Source organism: Tupaia chinensis, unplaced genomic scaffold (assembly GCF_000334495.1).
Source record: "Tupaia chinensis unplaced genomic scaffold, TupChi_1.0 Scaffold143701_1, whole genome shotgun sequence".
NCBI lineage: Eukaryota > Metazoa > Chordata > Mammalia > Scandentia > Tupaiidae > Tupaia > Tupaia belangeri.
The window spans coordinates 34327-48008 of NW_006203549.1; the positions used below are offsets into that span (position 1 = coordinate 34327).

A 13682-nucleotide genomic window follows, 5' to 3' on the forward strand; every position below is an offset into this window, starting at 1 on the left:
CATATACTAGTCTGGCTCATACTCTCTTTCTTTTAAATCACTTATAACTGATCATTTTCTGACTAATGCCTATTCTACTCATTCTATTTAAAATGATATGCTCATTTGACCAACAGGCTACATTCCTTACATTTGATTAAAACATTCTTGGGATTTCATCTATGCATATTGTCATCTTTGTTTATTGAATTTATCATCTGCTTCTCACTACCAGAATGTGTAATCCCTAAAGCTGAAAACATTTTGTTTTACTGTTTTTTTTTTTCCTGCAAATAAAAATGTTCCTAGGAATTAAAAAGCACTATATAAGCCACAATCCCTCTCGGGTTCTTGGGCACGCATGCACACATGCCCGGTGTAAGTTTAAGCCACTGGGTCTGGGAGTCAAGTTGCATTGACTACATGTGAGTCCAGCTACATAGCCAATACGTCAACTGCTGGTCCCACAAAATCTATCTTCAACTCTATTTTCTAAGCTTAATGAATTGTATCAAATATAAGAAGAAAGAGGAAACAAAAACTAGCATTCTAAATCCTCAAATTTTTCTTTAAGTTGAAATAAATAGCCAATCAATGTGAAAATATTTAATAATAGGTATAAAAGAATGAGTCTATAATGGATTCTTAGGATGCATCTGATGAGGTATTGCCTCTGTTCCCTGCTCCCTTCATGAGAACACTCAAAATTCTATGGAAGTAGTATTGTGCTCTGGCTCCTGAAAATGAGTCCAAGGAGTGAAAACATCATATACTAGTACTCTAGACAGCATAAAGCAATACAACTACTAGAGTCAAAAAGTATTGCACATATTCTGTGGTCTTGATTTCTCTTTTGTGTAAGGCAATGCATGATCATGTAGAGTAACTGTTGTACTAAATTTTTATTTCTAGAAGAAAGTCAGATACATAATTGCATGGAATCTTATTTAGATGGGAGTGTGTGTTCATATGTGTGTGCCCTGTGTGCATATGTGGCATTGCAATTACTTTTTGAAAGGTAGACCAAGCAGAAACTGAAAGTTTGGTGATATAGAAGCATGAAAGACAATGACAGATACTCAAGAAAGTAAGGATAAGTGTAATGGGGGGGTTGGATAACAGTGGGGAGCAGGGGAACAGGTGAAGAAAAAAAGTACATTTAATTCACAAACAAAATGAAAAGCTATTTGCTGATGATAATGTATATAATAATGTCCTTATCTTGACTGATACTCATGGTATTTATGCTGGAAAAAGCTATGTTGTACACTGTAAAGATAAAATAAAAGAAAAGCAATAAAAGAAAAGAAAAAAGACTAGGCTCTCTATCTCCCTTGTAATTGCAACTATGGTCTCAGTCAAGCCAAAATGTTTAGTTCTGTTTGACATAAAGTGCTTACCCTTGTTCTAGAAGCCTAAGATCTGGAAGGGACAACCTTTTCTCTCTCTTCTGGTATTCTGATGTGTCTTTGAAGGTCATAGTATATCCATTTCCTCAACAGTCTTTTGGGACTCCTCCACAGTGCAGAAATAAGTACCTTAGTCTCCAAAGTCTCTAAGTTCAACTAGGATTCAAAGATAACATATTAATTAGAATGCCACGAACTGAGCACTATCTTATTAAAAGTTTACACTTTATGGATCTAAGACAAAGTATAACAGTTTAGTGTGCTTTATAATTAATAATAGAAATACTCTAAATAGCACCTGTTAGGCTTGTGTAGAATATATCATGTAGTCTGCAATTTTTTTCTCCTTGCCAAATGAAGTTCCCTCAGTCCTGACTGTACTTTTTGGTCTCACCCATCAGGAAAATTCTATCCATTCTTGCTGTTCTGTGCTAATTTGTGCCTACTCTAAAAATTCATATTGGAGCACTAAACCCAATTATTCATAATGTAGCTTTGTAGTTATATAGGGCCTTTAAAAAGGTAATTACATTAAAGTGAGGTGCTTAGGGTGGGCTCACATTAAATTATATGGTATCTTTTACAGAGAGGAATTTTGGGCACACAAAGAGACAGATATGTGTGCATGCAAAGAAAAAGACCATGTGAGAAGGCAGCAAGACAATGGGCAAATAGAAGCCAAGGAGGGAGACCTCAGAAGTAACCAATTCTCCTGGTACTTTGAACTTGGACTGGTAGCTTCCAGAACTAGGAAAATAAATGTTCGTTGTTTAACCATTCAGTCTGTGGCATTTTGTTATAGCACCCTTAGCAAACTAATACACCTGGTTACTGCCACTGACGTTTTTTATGTTGGTGCAATCTCATGTTTTATATGTAAAATACTACCAAAATTAGAACTTTTGACGCATCACAATAAAATTTTCTCTTATTTTTAGGCTAATTATACTTACAACTGTACAGGCAAAGAAATACAAATATGCACAGAACCTTAAATGTCATTTTTAATTGCTTCATCCAGGGGAAGTTATCACTAAATGTTCTTTTATATGTGAAGTTTCTAAAATCTATTTTTCCATCTCCTTGTTTAAGACAGAAAGCGAGAAATCACCACCCAGAGGGCCTGGCCACGCTGCAATCCCTTCTCCTCCATTCTCCTCTCGGGATCTTGGGCACACACGCATATGCGCCCGGCGTGAGTTTAAGCCACCGGGTCTGGAACTTGAACTGCAGTCGACTACATGGGAGTTCAGTGACATAGCCATTACAGCAACTGCTGGTCCCCCAGAGACATTCTTCACAGAGCTAGAAAAGAGAATCACAGAATTTGTCTGGAAAAATAGAAGACCTTGTATGGCCAAAGAAATTCTGTGAAAGAAGAGTGGAGTGGATGGCATATCTCTCCCTGACCACAACATATACTATAAAGTTGTGATAAATAAAACAACACAAAACAGACAGTGGACCAATATAATGGAATCGAGACCCCAGAAATAAACTCCAAAGCTTACGTTCAGTTGATTTTTTTTTTTTGGAGAGATTTTCGCTATAGGGTGCATGCACTCGCCAGACAGACAGACAGAGACATAGAGACAGAAAGCGAGAAATCCCCCTGCTAGGGGGGATGGTCACGCTGCAATCCCTTCTCCTCCATTCTCCTCTCAGGATCTTGGACGCGCACACACATGCGCCCGGAGTGAGTTTTAAGCCACCGGGTCTGGGACGCGAACTGCGGTAGACTACGTGGGAGTCCAGCGACATAGTCATTACACTAACTGCTGGTCCCCCCCACAAAAAAAAAATCCAATAAAATTACTAGAAATACACTTAAAAAGAAGGTAAAAGATACATTCAATGAAAACTAGAAAACAAGATGAAAGGAATTGAAGTGGATATAAATAAATGGAAAGATATCCCATGTTAAAGGATAGGAATAAGTAATATAGTTAAACTGTCTACACCCCTCTATCTATAGTCAATTCAATCCTTATAGAAATTCAAATTTTACTATTCACATATATAGAAAAAAAAACTAACATTTTTATGGAACTACAAATAATCTTATATAGCCAAAGCAACGCTTTCCCTGATATTTGGAATGAAACTAAGGGCATTTAAAAGGTTTACATGCACTTATAGCCTCTGAAGTTACTCCCCACAGATACTCTCTGATAATATAGTAAACTATAGTCGTAATATGCGATCATAAGTGTCTATCAATGGATAAATGGGCAAAGAAAATGTGGAGTATACCCAGAATAGGATATTAGTCATAAAAAGGATAAAATGCAGTGATTTTTCAGAGACATGAAATTATGAGGAAATCATTTTAAGTAAAATAAGCCAGGCAATGAAAGACAAATACTTAATGTATTTTAAATTAAGGAAAAGAGAAGAAGCACAGAACAATGGTTATATCTTCTCAAATTCCTAGAAATGAATATCAAATATTTGTACATCTCTAGCCTTGTATATGGATAAAAGTCGTCTGAAAAAAATACAAAGGAATATTAATAGAGATTGGTGTTAAAGAGAGAAGCTGAGGGGACCAGCAGTTAGCATAATGGCTATGTCACTGGATTCCCATGTAGCTGACCGCGGTTTGAGTCCTGGATCCAGTGGCTTAAACTCATGCTAGGTGCATATGCGTGCATGCCCAAGATCCCAGAAGAGAATGGAGGAGAAGGGATTGTGGTGTAGCCATCTCCCCTGGGGGATGATTTCTCACTTTCTGTCTCTCTGTCTCTCTTTTTCTGGCAAGTGCCCTATAGCAAAAACCTCTCAAGAAAAAACAAAGAGAGAGAGAGAGAGAGAGAGAGAGAGAGAGAGAGAGAAAGAGAGAGAGAGAAGCTGAGGTCTTTTTTGTATGCCATATTGGAGATCAGAGACCGGCCATGACCAAAGTAGAAAGAAATTATTTGACATACTCCTAAACATGTCTCCAAGGAACTAATTTATTAGGGCAATATTAAATACGGCCCTCGTTTCATTTCTACTGGCTGCTACAACTAGAAATGATTATATTCCCTGAATCATTTTCCAAGATGATGAATATGACTACCAGTGTATATCTGCCCTTGCTGGGCTATATAGAACTCTTACACTTTTTGCTTCTACTTGAACTATTTTATACTTTCTTGTATTTTCTTTTTATAATGCCTACATTGATACAAACAATAAGGTATGTTTTTAAGTATAAATCACATTAATATTATTGTCTTTGAAAAATTAGGTAAAATAAATGAAGCCCCTTTCTTTACATTTTTATTATTAAATAATAATCATATATATTTATGGAATATAATGTGATGCTTCTATAAAAGTATATGAGGAGTCCCTAAAAGGTTTATGGAAAATACATATTTTGATCAAACTATGAATGAGTTTCAAAATACTTTGTACCAGGACCAGCAGTTGGCGTAATGGCTATGTCGCTGGACTCCCATGTAGTCTACCATGGTTTGAGTCCCAGACCCAGTATCTTAACCTCATGCAAGGCACGTGTGCATGCATGCCCAAGATCTCAAGAGGAAAATGGAGGAGAAGGGATTGCGATGTGACATCCCCCTGGAGGGTGACTTCTTGCTTTCTGTCTCTCTGCCTCTCTCTGTCTTTCTGGTGAGCGCACGTGCCCTGTAACAAAAACCTCTCCGAGAAAAGAAAAAAAAATATCTTGCACCAAAATAAACTCATATTTAATACCGTTTTCCCACAAACTTTTTGAAGTCTTCTTGTACATTTTGAAAGAAGCAAATTAGACTAAATATTATATCCATCACTTCACACATACCAGTTTTTGGAGTGAGACTATTTAAAATTTACTCTTGCAGTAATTAGGAAACCCACAATAGAATATTATTAACTATGGTCACCGTGCTGTATGGTAGATCATCAGAACCTATTCTTGTTTAACTGAGACTTTTCTATTTTCTCTGACCCACAGCTCTCCTTTCTCCACCTCTCACACCCTCAGCTGTTAGTAACCATCATTTTGCTCTACTTCCATGAGTTCATATTTTATAATCCACATGTAAGTGAGTTCATGGACATTTGCATTTCTGTTCCTGACTTATTTCACTTGCATAATGAGATATCACTACAAACTTGCTGGCATGCCGGATGTTCTCAATAGATGCTAATTTGGAGCCTTCTCATATGGCTTCCAGAAACACACAGCAGTGGTCCTACTGTCTGTATATTGCAGGTAGGCCAATTTTTAATACTTTTTTAATTTTTAAATTTAATTTTTGAAAAAAAATTACCAGAGGGAATATGTTCTTGCCAGAGAGAGAAGAGGAAGAAAATACCTCCTAATGTGGCTTGACCATGCTACAATCCTTCTCTGCAATTTCTTGATCCTGTCAGGATTTTAGTTTGCATGAACAGGATGTGGTTCAAGCTGCTGGGGCTGAGACTTGAACCATATTTGGCTGTATGGAAATCTGGATTCCTTAAACAACAGACTGTGGAGCTGGTTTCCAGATTTTATTTTCAATAAATGTGTTTTGATGCTCAGAATTTCACAGTCTGGATGTTGAAGTCCTTGTAAGTATACCTATCTATAATAAAGAGGAGTCATAGTAGCTAAAGAGTGAATGACAAAATCGTATTTATGGGATCTTGAAATATTTTTCCTTAATGGAGAAACTTATGTAAGTAACATGTAGATTAGTAATATACCTGCTGGGTTTAATTTATACCAAATTATTTTGGGGTGTCTCCCAACCTTTGTGTTAACAAATTAGTGAGAAAATGTAAAATAATATACTTACTATATTCTGCTAAGGAAATAGAAAGTGATTAATGTCATCTAGTTACTAATCATAAGACAATAATATTAAAACTTGACTGAGCATATTCATTCCTGTTTCTAAGAACTATGTAGATACTACTTTATATGTAAATGTCAGGCAAATCTTATGCTAATATGATTGGGCAGTTCTGATCTTTATAAGATGGAGAAGAATTTTTGGGCTTCAGTTTTATGCTTTCATTTAGATTGATGTGAAATTCAGTCATAATCATTACATTTTATTTTCAGACTTTAATGTGATATAATCTCATTTGTCTCTTTTTGCTTTTGTTGTCTGTCCTTTGAGATCTTATTCAAAGATTTTTTTTACCTAGATCAATGTCATGACATATTTCTCAATTTTCTTCTAGTCATTCATAATTTTGGGTTCTTTTTTATCTAAGTCTTCAATCCATTTCAAGTATATATGTATGTGTGTATATATATATATATATATGTACACATATGTGTGTGTATGTGTATATATAATATATATGTGTGTGTGTATGTGTGTATATGTGTGTGTGTGTGTATATATATATATATATAATGAAATATGGAGCTAGTTTTATTCTTTATATGGATGTCCAGCTTTCCCAGAACTTTTTATTAAAAATACCATCTTTTCCCTTACTTCAAAATTCAATTGTACATACGTGAATTTATTTCTAGGTTCCCTATTCTGTTCCAGTAGTCATTTTCTGCTACTGATACATGGATTGGGTTCCTATGATTTTATATTATTTGATACCCAGTAGTTGGAAGTCTCAGGCTTCATTCCCTTTCCTCAGAATTTTGACTCTTTGAGGTATTCTGTGACTTCATATAACTTTTGTGATTTCTTTTTCCTTTTTCTGTGAAGAAAGCAACTGGCATTTTGATAGAGATTACATTGGATCCACAGATAACTCTTGGTAATATTAATATTTACATAGAATTGCTTATCTAATATAATAACATAAGATGGGGGCCAGCAAATGGTGTAATGGTTATGTCACTGAACTCTCATGTAGTAGACCATAGTTCAAGTCTCAGACCCGCTGACTTTAAACTCATTCCACTCATCTGTGCGTACATGCCCTAAATCCTTAGAGGAGGTTGGAGGAGAAGGGATTATGGTATGGCCGATCCCCCTGGGGAGTGATTTCTCACTTTCTCTACCTATGTGGCCAGCACATGTGTCTTATAGCACAAATCTTTATTTTTTTAAAAAAATAATAATAGCATAGGATGTCTTTTCATTTTTTTTATGTGTCTTCTTAAATTGTATTTATCAAAGTTTTGTAGTTTCATTATAGATATCTATTATTCTTTGGTTAAATTTCTTTGTTCATTTAAAAAATAAGATTATCTTTTTAATTTAGAGGTTTTTGCCGTAAGGCATATGTGCTCACCATAGAGAAAGACAGAGACAAAGAGAAAGAATGTGAGAAATCACATCCCAGGACATATGGATACATTGCAATCCCTTCTTCTCCATTTTCTCCTGGGATCTTTATGCTTGCTTACATGGCTGGCCTGACTTTAAAGACAACAGGTCCAGGACTTGAACTGTGTTTGCCATGTAAGAGCCCAGTGACATAATCAATCATTCATCTGCTGGACCTTATGAAATTTCTTTTTAAAGTGTTTTTAATTTTCAACTCAATTTTATTTGCTACATACCCCCCACTTTAAAAAAAAATTAGATCTTTTGAGCTGTCATGTGTAGAAAAAAGAGTAGAAAATCTTTGATCTGTTTTATGAGTCCTTGATCATAAATGAGCACAAAGACAGCTCTGCTTGACACAAATAACTTGATCTAATCTTGTCTTTGATTTTCCATAGAAGAAAATTATCTTGCTTTATTTAAAGAGTTTATTAAGAGCCTCTTTCACATCCTTATTCCTCAGACTGTAGATCATGGGATTCAACATGGGGAATAACACTGTGTAAAATGTGGAGACTATTTTGTCCGTATCCAAAGGATAGTTAGATCTGGGGCAAAGGTAGATATAGAGAATAGAGCCATAATACAGGGTAACAGAGATCAAGTGGGAGGTGCATGTAGAAAAGGCTTTGAGGCGTCCCTGGGTGGAGCGGATCCTCAAGATGATGGCGATGATAAAGATGTAGGAGGCCAGTATGAGCACAGTGGGGGTAATGACATTGGAGGCCAGCAGGAAGTACATCAGTTCCTGATAGCCATCTTTCCTGCCACAGGCCAGCTTCACCAGGGGAAGCAAATCACAGAAAAAGTCATCAATAACGTTGTCACCACAAAAGTTGAAGGAAAATGTTTTTTTGGTGATGACTGAAGAGTTAATAAAGCCACCAAGATATGAGGCTGCTACCAACATTGCACATAATTTTATAGACATGGCTTGAGCATAAAGCAGTGGCTTTGAAATGGCCACGTAGCGGTCATAAGCCATGGCAGCCAGCAGGTAACACTCACTATAGTCCAGGCCAGCAGAGAAGAAGAACTGAGCCAGGCAGCCAGCAAAGGAGATGCTTTTGTCTTCAGAGATACAAGTTATGAGGATCTTCGGGGTGTAGACCGAGGATAGCCAGAGATCCAGAAAAGACAGGTTTCCAATGAAGAAATACATGGGTGTGTGGAGCCGGGAATCATTATAGATTAACAACAGGAGGATGATATTTCCTATTAAGGTCATGGAATATACACTGAGGAACACCACGAATAGGACCAGCTGCATCACAGGGTCTGCTGTGAAGCCCAGCAGGATAAAGTCTGTCACTGTGTGATTGCTCCACTCCATGGCGATAAGGTATCTCAGCTAAGAGGAGAGAACATTAGAGCTAAGTCTGATTCATGTGCTGAATTAATAGATGACATGCTAAATAATTAACATTATATCCCTGGTAATCCTCGAAGTCTAGGCTCCAACAATCTAAGTGCTCATTTTAGAAAGAGTTTTTTTTTTTGTTATGCTCACTCACACTTCACAATTTATTAAATTCTTTGGTTAGTTTTCTTTTAACCAAAGAAAAGATAGAGTTTTAATTCTTATTTTCTTATATTTTAGTCCTCATTTATTATGAGCTTATATAAGCTATTTCTTTTAAATAAGTCACTAAATATAAAAAATAACTTTTTGGGAACCAGCAGTTAGCGTAATGGCTATGTCGCTGGATTCCCACGTAGTCGACCGCGGTTCACGTCCTGGACCCGGTGGCTTAGAACTCACGCCGGGCGCGTGTGCGTGCGTGCCCAAGATCCCGAGAGGAGAATGGAGGAGAAGGGATTGCGGTGTGACCATCCCCCCTGGGGGGTGATTTCTCGCTTTCTGTCTCTATGTCTCTCTCTGTCTGTCTGGCGAGCGCATGCGCCGTCTAGTGAAAACCTCTCCAAAAACAAAATAAATAAATAAATAACTTTTCGTTGGACCAAAACACAATGAAAATATGGATCCATGAGAACTCAAAGGAGTTTCCTCTGGAAAAAAAAATTAAGTACTCCTGGACATAATATCTTCTGACTCAAATGATGATCCTAAAGTTTGATCATTTATAAAATTAACAGTTAACTAGTTCGAATACTTTGAGTCAAGGAGTACGCTTACTATTTAACATGTAATATTTTATTATTTCTCACTACATTCATCAAGTACATATTTAAAGGTTAATAACAATCACTACAGAGATGTCCAAACTGTGGCTTAATAAGTTGCTAAGTAATAGTAGGTAAGTAACATTAGTAAATAATATTTCCTTTCCCTGAGACTTGACATTAATATTTATAACTAAGTTGCTCCCTTTTATTTTGTTATATTAGGTTAGCCATGCTAATGGCCTCCAGGTGTTCCTCTCCTTTTGGTAAGAACAACTAATCTGAAAACCAGTAGGGGGACAGCGGATGGCTGGAGGTTAATGCACTGGAGTTCACATGGTCATCACTAAAGTTTGAATCTCAGTCTTAGTGGTTTGAAAATCATGCTGTGTGTATGTGTGTGTGTGTGTACATGTCCCTGATCCCAAGAGATGAGTGGAGGAGAAAAGATTGCGATGTGACCATCCTCTCTCCAGGGTTGACTTCTCACTTTCAGTGTGGGTGGGGAGGACAAAAGGAAAATGCTGAAAGATTCACATGTGATCACAGCTGAATACATTGTTCATGAGACATCAGATAAATGTTTCCTGAAATCATCTGCAGTCACCTCTTTCATTTACAAAAAGTCCTGATCACAAGTGTGGAAATACTCTACTCTCCCCACCCAGAATAAGGTTGCATACCTGCAGCTCCAACAGTCACAATCAACAGAGGATCATACCATGAGTCTGAGCGTCTTATGCCTCGTCGGGGTCCCTAGTTATTTGATTCCTTAAGTAACTCAGGAATCCGTAGTTTTGGAAGAGTCTGAAAAGATAATTAACCAAAAAATGTGTTGCCTTTATTTAGGAGAATCTTTCTAAATGCAAAATGATGCAATGCTTTGAAAAGTACTAATAATTACTTTATATTGAGAAACTACCTAATGTATACATCAGAGAGAAAGAATTTGAATATATATTCAGCTATTAGAATAGTGATTTAGAGGTAGAATCTTCACTTACCGACTGTGTTTCTATATGGATAGTTGGTTTTTTTTTAATTATTTATTTATTTCATGAGGGAGAAAGGAGAGGAGAAAGAGAGAGAGGCACCGTCAACAAATTTCCCACCACAATCCTTCCCCTAGGCTTTTCAACCAACTGGAATCACTGTCCCACATACTCTCAATATGTTCAGGTTGCCTCAGGAATTAAACCCCGGTCTTCTATATGGTTTCCAGCACTGCGGAGTATTGTGCTACTGCTCCACTACTGTGCAGATTGACAGATTGTGCAGCAAATATACTCTCATTTCTCATCAACTCAATATCCAGCTTCGATGTAATAGGAAGGTGTTATATTGGTTAATGTCTATAAAGCAACCAGTAAGATTTCTCCTTTATCAGAATTACATTTATCGAGCACTTAGTATGTACCAGACACACTGCAGAGTGCTTTAAAAGTGTCATCTTATTTTGACCTTGGTGATAATCTTGTGAAGTAAAAGTGATTATTATTCCCATTTTGCAGTGAATTAACTGACATAGAAATAGTGGTGCATACATGTTTGATGTCACAGAATTGGAGGCTGGTAGAGCCACAATTCAAAACCAGTTCTCCCAGTGCTCATCACCTGTTCAGAAACCTGCATTTCTATCTAGCCTTTACTACACTCTAGGGACTCTGCCAGATGCTAAAGACTAGATGTAGAATGAATTCATGGGTATCAGGCTCAAGAAAAGTGTAGTTTATTTGGAAGAATCAAGTTTTTAGAAGCATATAAGTGCAATAGGCTATGATAAAATAATTAGTGGGAGGCAGTCCAGGTAGCATCCCTGTTAGGTGCCATAGGAGCAGTGCTTTGTGCTCAATGAAGCGTTTTACATAGGGTGAGAAAGCATGCCTGTGTGTGTTCAGTATGCTGGATAGTTATCATGTGATAAGAGGACATTCATTTCTGGCAAAAACAAACAAACAAAAACAACAACAACAACAAAAAACAACCATCAAGGAACAGAAGCTGGAAACACAATGTAAGGTGGAGGAATTGTTGGGTGTTTGGCAGAGCTTCCCGGAGAATACAAAGTATGAAGGATGTTAAAGAAGATTGCAAAAGATTTTAATGCCATATTCAGAACATTTTTGGAGGTAATGATTAACCTAGGCACATACTGAAATGCTTGAAACTTCAAAGCTAGTGGCAAAAAGATTGGTGGTGTTGGGAGGCAACTAGTACCACCCAAGGCAATGCATGTATAGCCAACCTGATTGTAAATGTATAGACACTCAACTCCATTCCAAGTAAGGATAGAAACAGGAGGAAAAGCATAAGCCTTCTGGAGAAGCCAGGCTATGGTAAGCAAATCAGTGGACAGAACTGAGTTAAACCTCAGAGCCTATTCCTGCAGTGACACAAGCCCTCCTTAGGAATACTTATTGTTAGTGACATTTTGAACACAAGAGGGAAATAACCCTTGGTTTACTGACCATTTCATCCAATCCTAACTTTCTGTATCATTAATTAAGACAGTTTGGGACATTTTCTTTAAAAATGTGATGAGCAGGAGGTGAGAAATTATGAGGCAGTCTTGTCTAATCTGTTTCTGAATTTTACATAAGATAATTATTGTGACTGCTAGATAGGACTGTTGTAAAAATGAAAGAAAATAATGTTTTGAAAACACTTTGGAGTAATTAACACACAAACGTTCAGTAAATCAGTAACACTCTAATTCAGAGAACGTAATCACCACGTGACACACTGTTAAAACTGCAGCTTCCTGGGCCTTATCTCCAAGACATACAAATTTAGTACGTGACGATTCCAAAGAACTTTTCTTTCCTCAAGTATTCTAAATGATTCTGAGTAAGTTGACTCTGAAATATTTTGAGAAAAATTAAGAAATTATCCATAATTATTAGAATAACAACAGTCTTGCTTATAGGTATCAAGTCTAAACAAACGAATAATGGAAACCCCAAGTGATTTTGTAGAAGACAATACAGTAACTGTGGCAGGCTAAAACCGTTCACTACTAGATCTGAGGTCAGATAGGCCTAGATTGAATTCTTATCCTGTCCTTTATAGTTTGGGCACTCTTTAAAACTGGATGCTGGAGATAATGTGGGACGAGAGTGGATGGTGGAGGGAGCATAAAAATCAGTGGGGAAAAAAAGCAGAACATTTGGTGGGTGGACATGGGAATGGAGGGTTGTCTATTGATGCGTATGATGATGTTTTTGACTGGACTGATACACAGTGTGTTCATTCTCATAAGCTCTATTTTGTATGCTGTAAGGGATGTACAGTAATTAAATATAAACACGTAAATAAATCAAAAAGAAAACTTGGTTAATCTATGAAGAATCAATTTCATCATTTGCAATTTAATGCACTCTTCAACTGCAGTAACACATTTCTTTTAAGATGGTAGGAAGTTTAATAGATACAATGAATTTAAAGAGACTAGAGGAGTCTCTGACATCCAATAACAGATTTTTATCTCTTGAGCATTTAATTTTGTATTGGTTACTAATGTCACATATTATATTATCATAATATAATCATAAGGTGGTAAGATTATGACTATGAACAGGGTGAAAATAGTAAAATCGGTGGCAATATTGCTCCATTTTACCTTTCCTCTTTTTCTCTGTAGGCAATCTTACTATTCTTTGACTCAGACCTCTTTGAATGAGTCTAGTGGTACATGGAACAGACTTATCTCACCTTTTATTGACTTTATATCTGCCTTATGTTCCATTCCTTTACAACTAATTTTGAAATTTTTGTGGCCCCTGATACTTTAAAAATCTGAATTGTGTGGTCTTTGCAATATAAAATTCTCAAATTGACAACACAAACACAATAGCGAACAAAATAGTGCACATATTTTTATAGTGTTTCTTTTTGGACTTAAACATGGAACTAGGTCACAGGTCAAATTTTTGCTGTAAGAAACGAGTTC

At 36.6% G+C, this 13682-nt stretch overlaps 1 protein-coding gene across 1 annotated transcript; it reads right to left on the reverse strand.

Moving 5' to 3' along the window:
- Positions 1-8024: 8024 nt before the first annotated feature.
- On the reverse strand, positions 8025-8942 carry LOC102479974 (olfactory receptor 9G1). The gene has a single exon (XM_006164724.1). It carries the CDS (start codon positions 8940-8942, stop codon positions 8025-8027), a length of 918 nt encoding a protein of 305 aa, XP_006164786.1.
- Positions 8943-13682: the final 4740 nt, after the last annotated feature.

Excerpts from the sequence above, each read along its gene's own strand:
- LOC102479974 (XM_006164724.1), bottom strand. The coding sequence starts at position 8,942 with ATGGAGTGGAGCAATCACACAGTGACAGACTTTATCCTGCTGGGCTTC.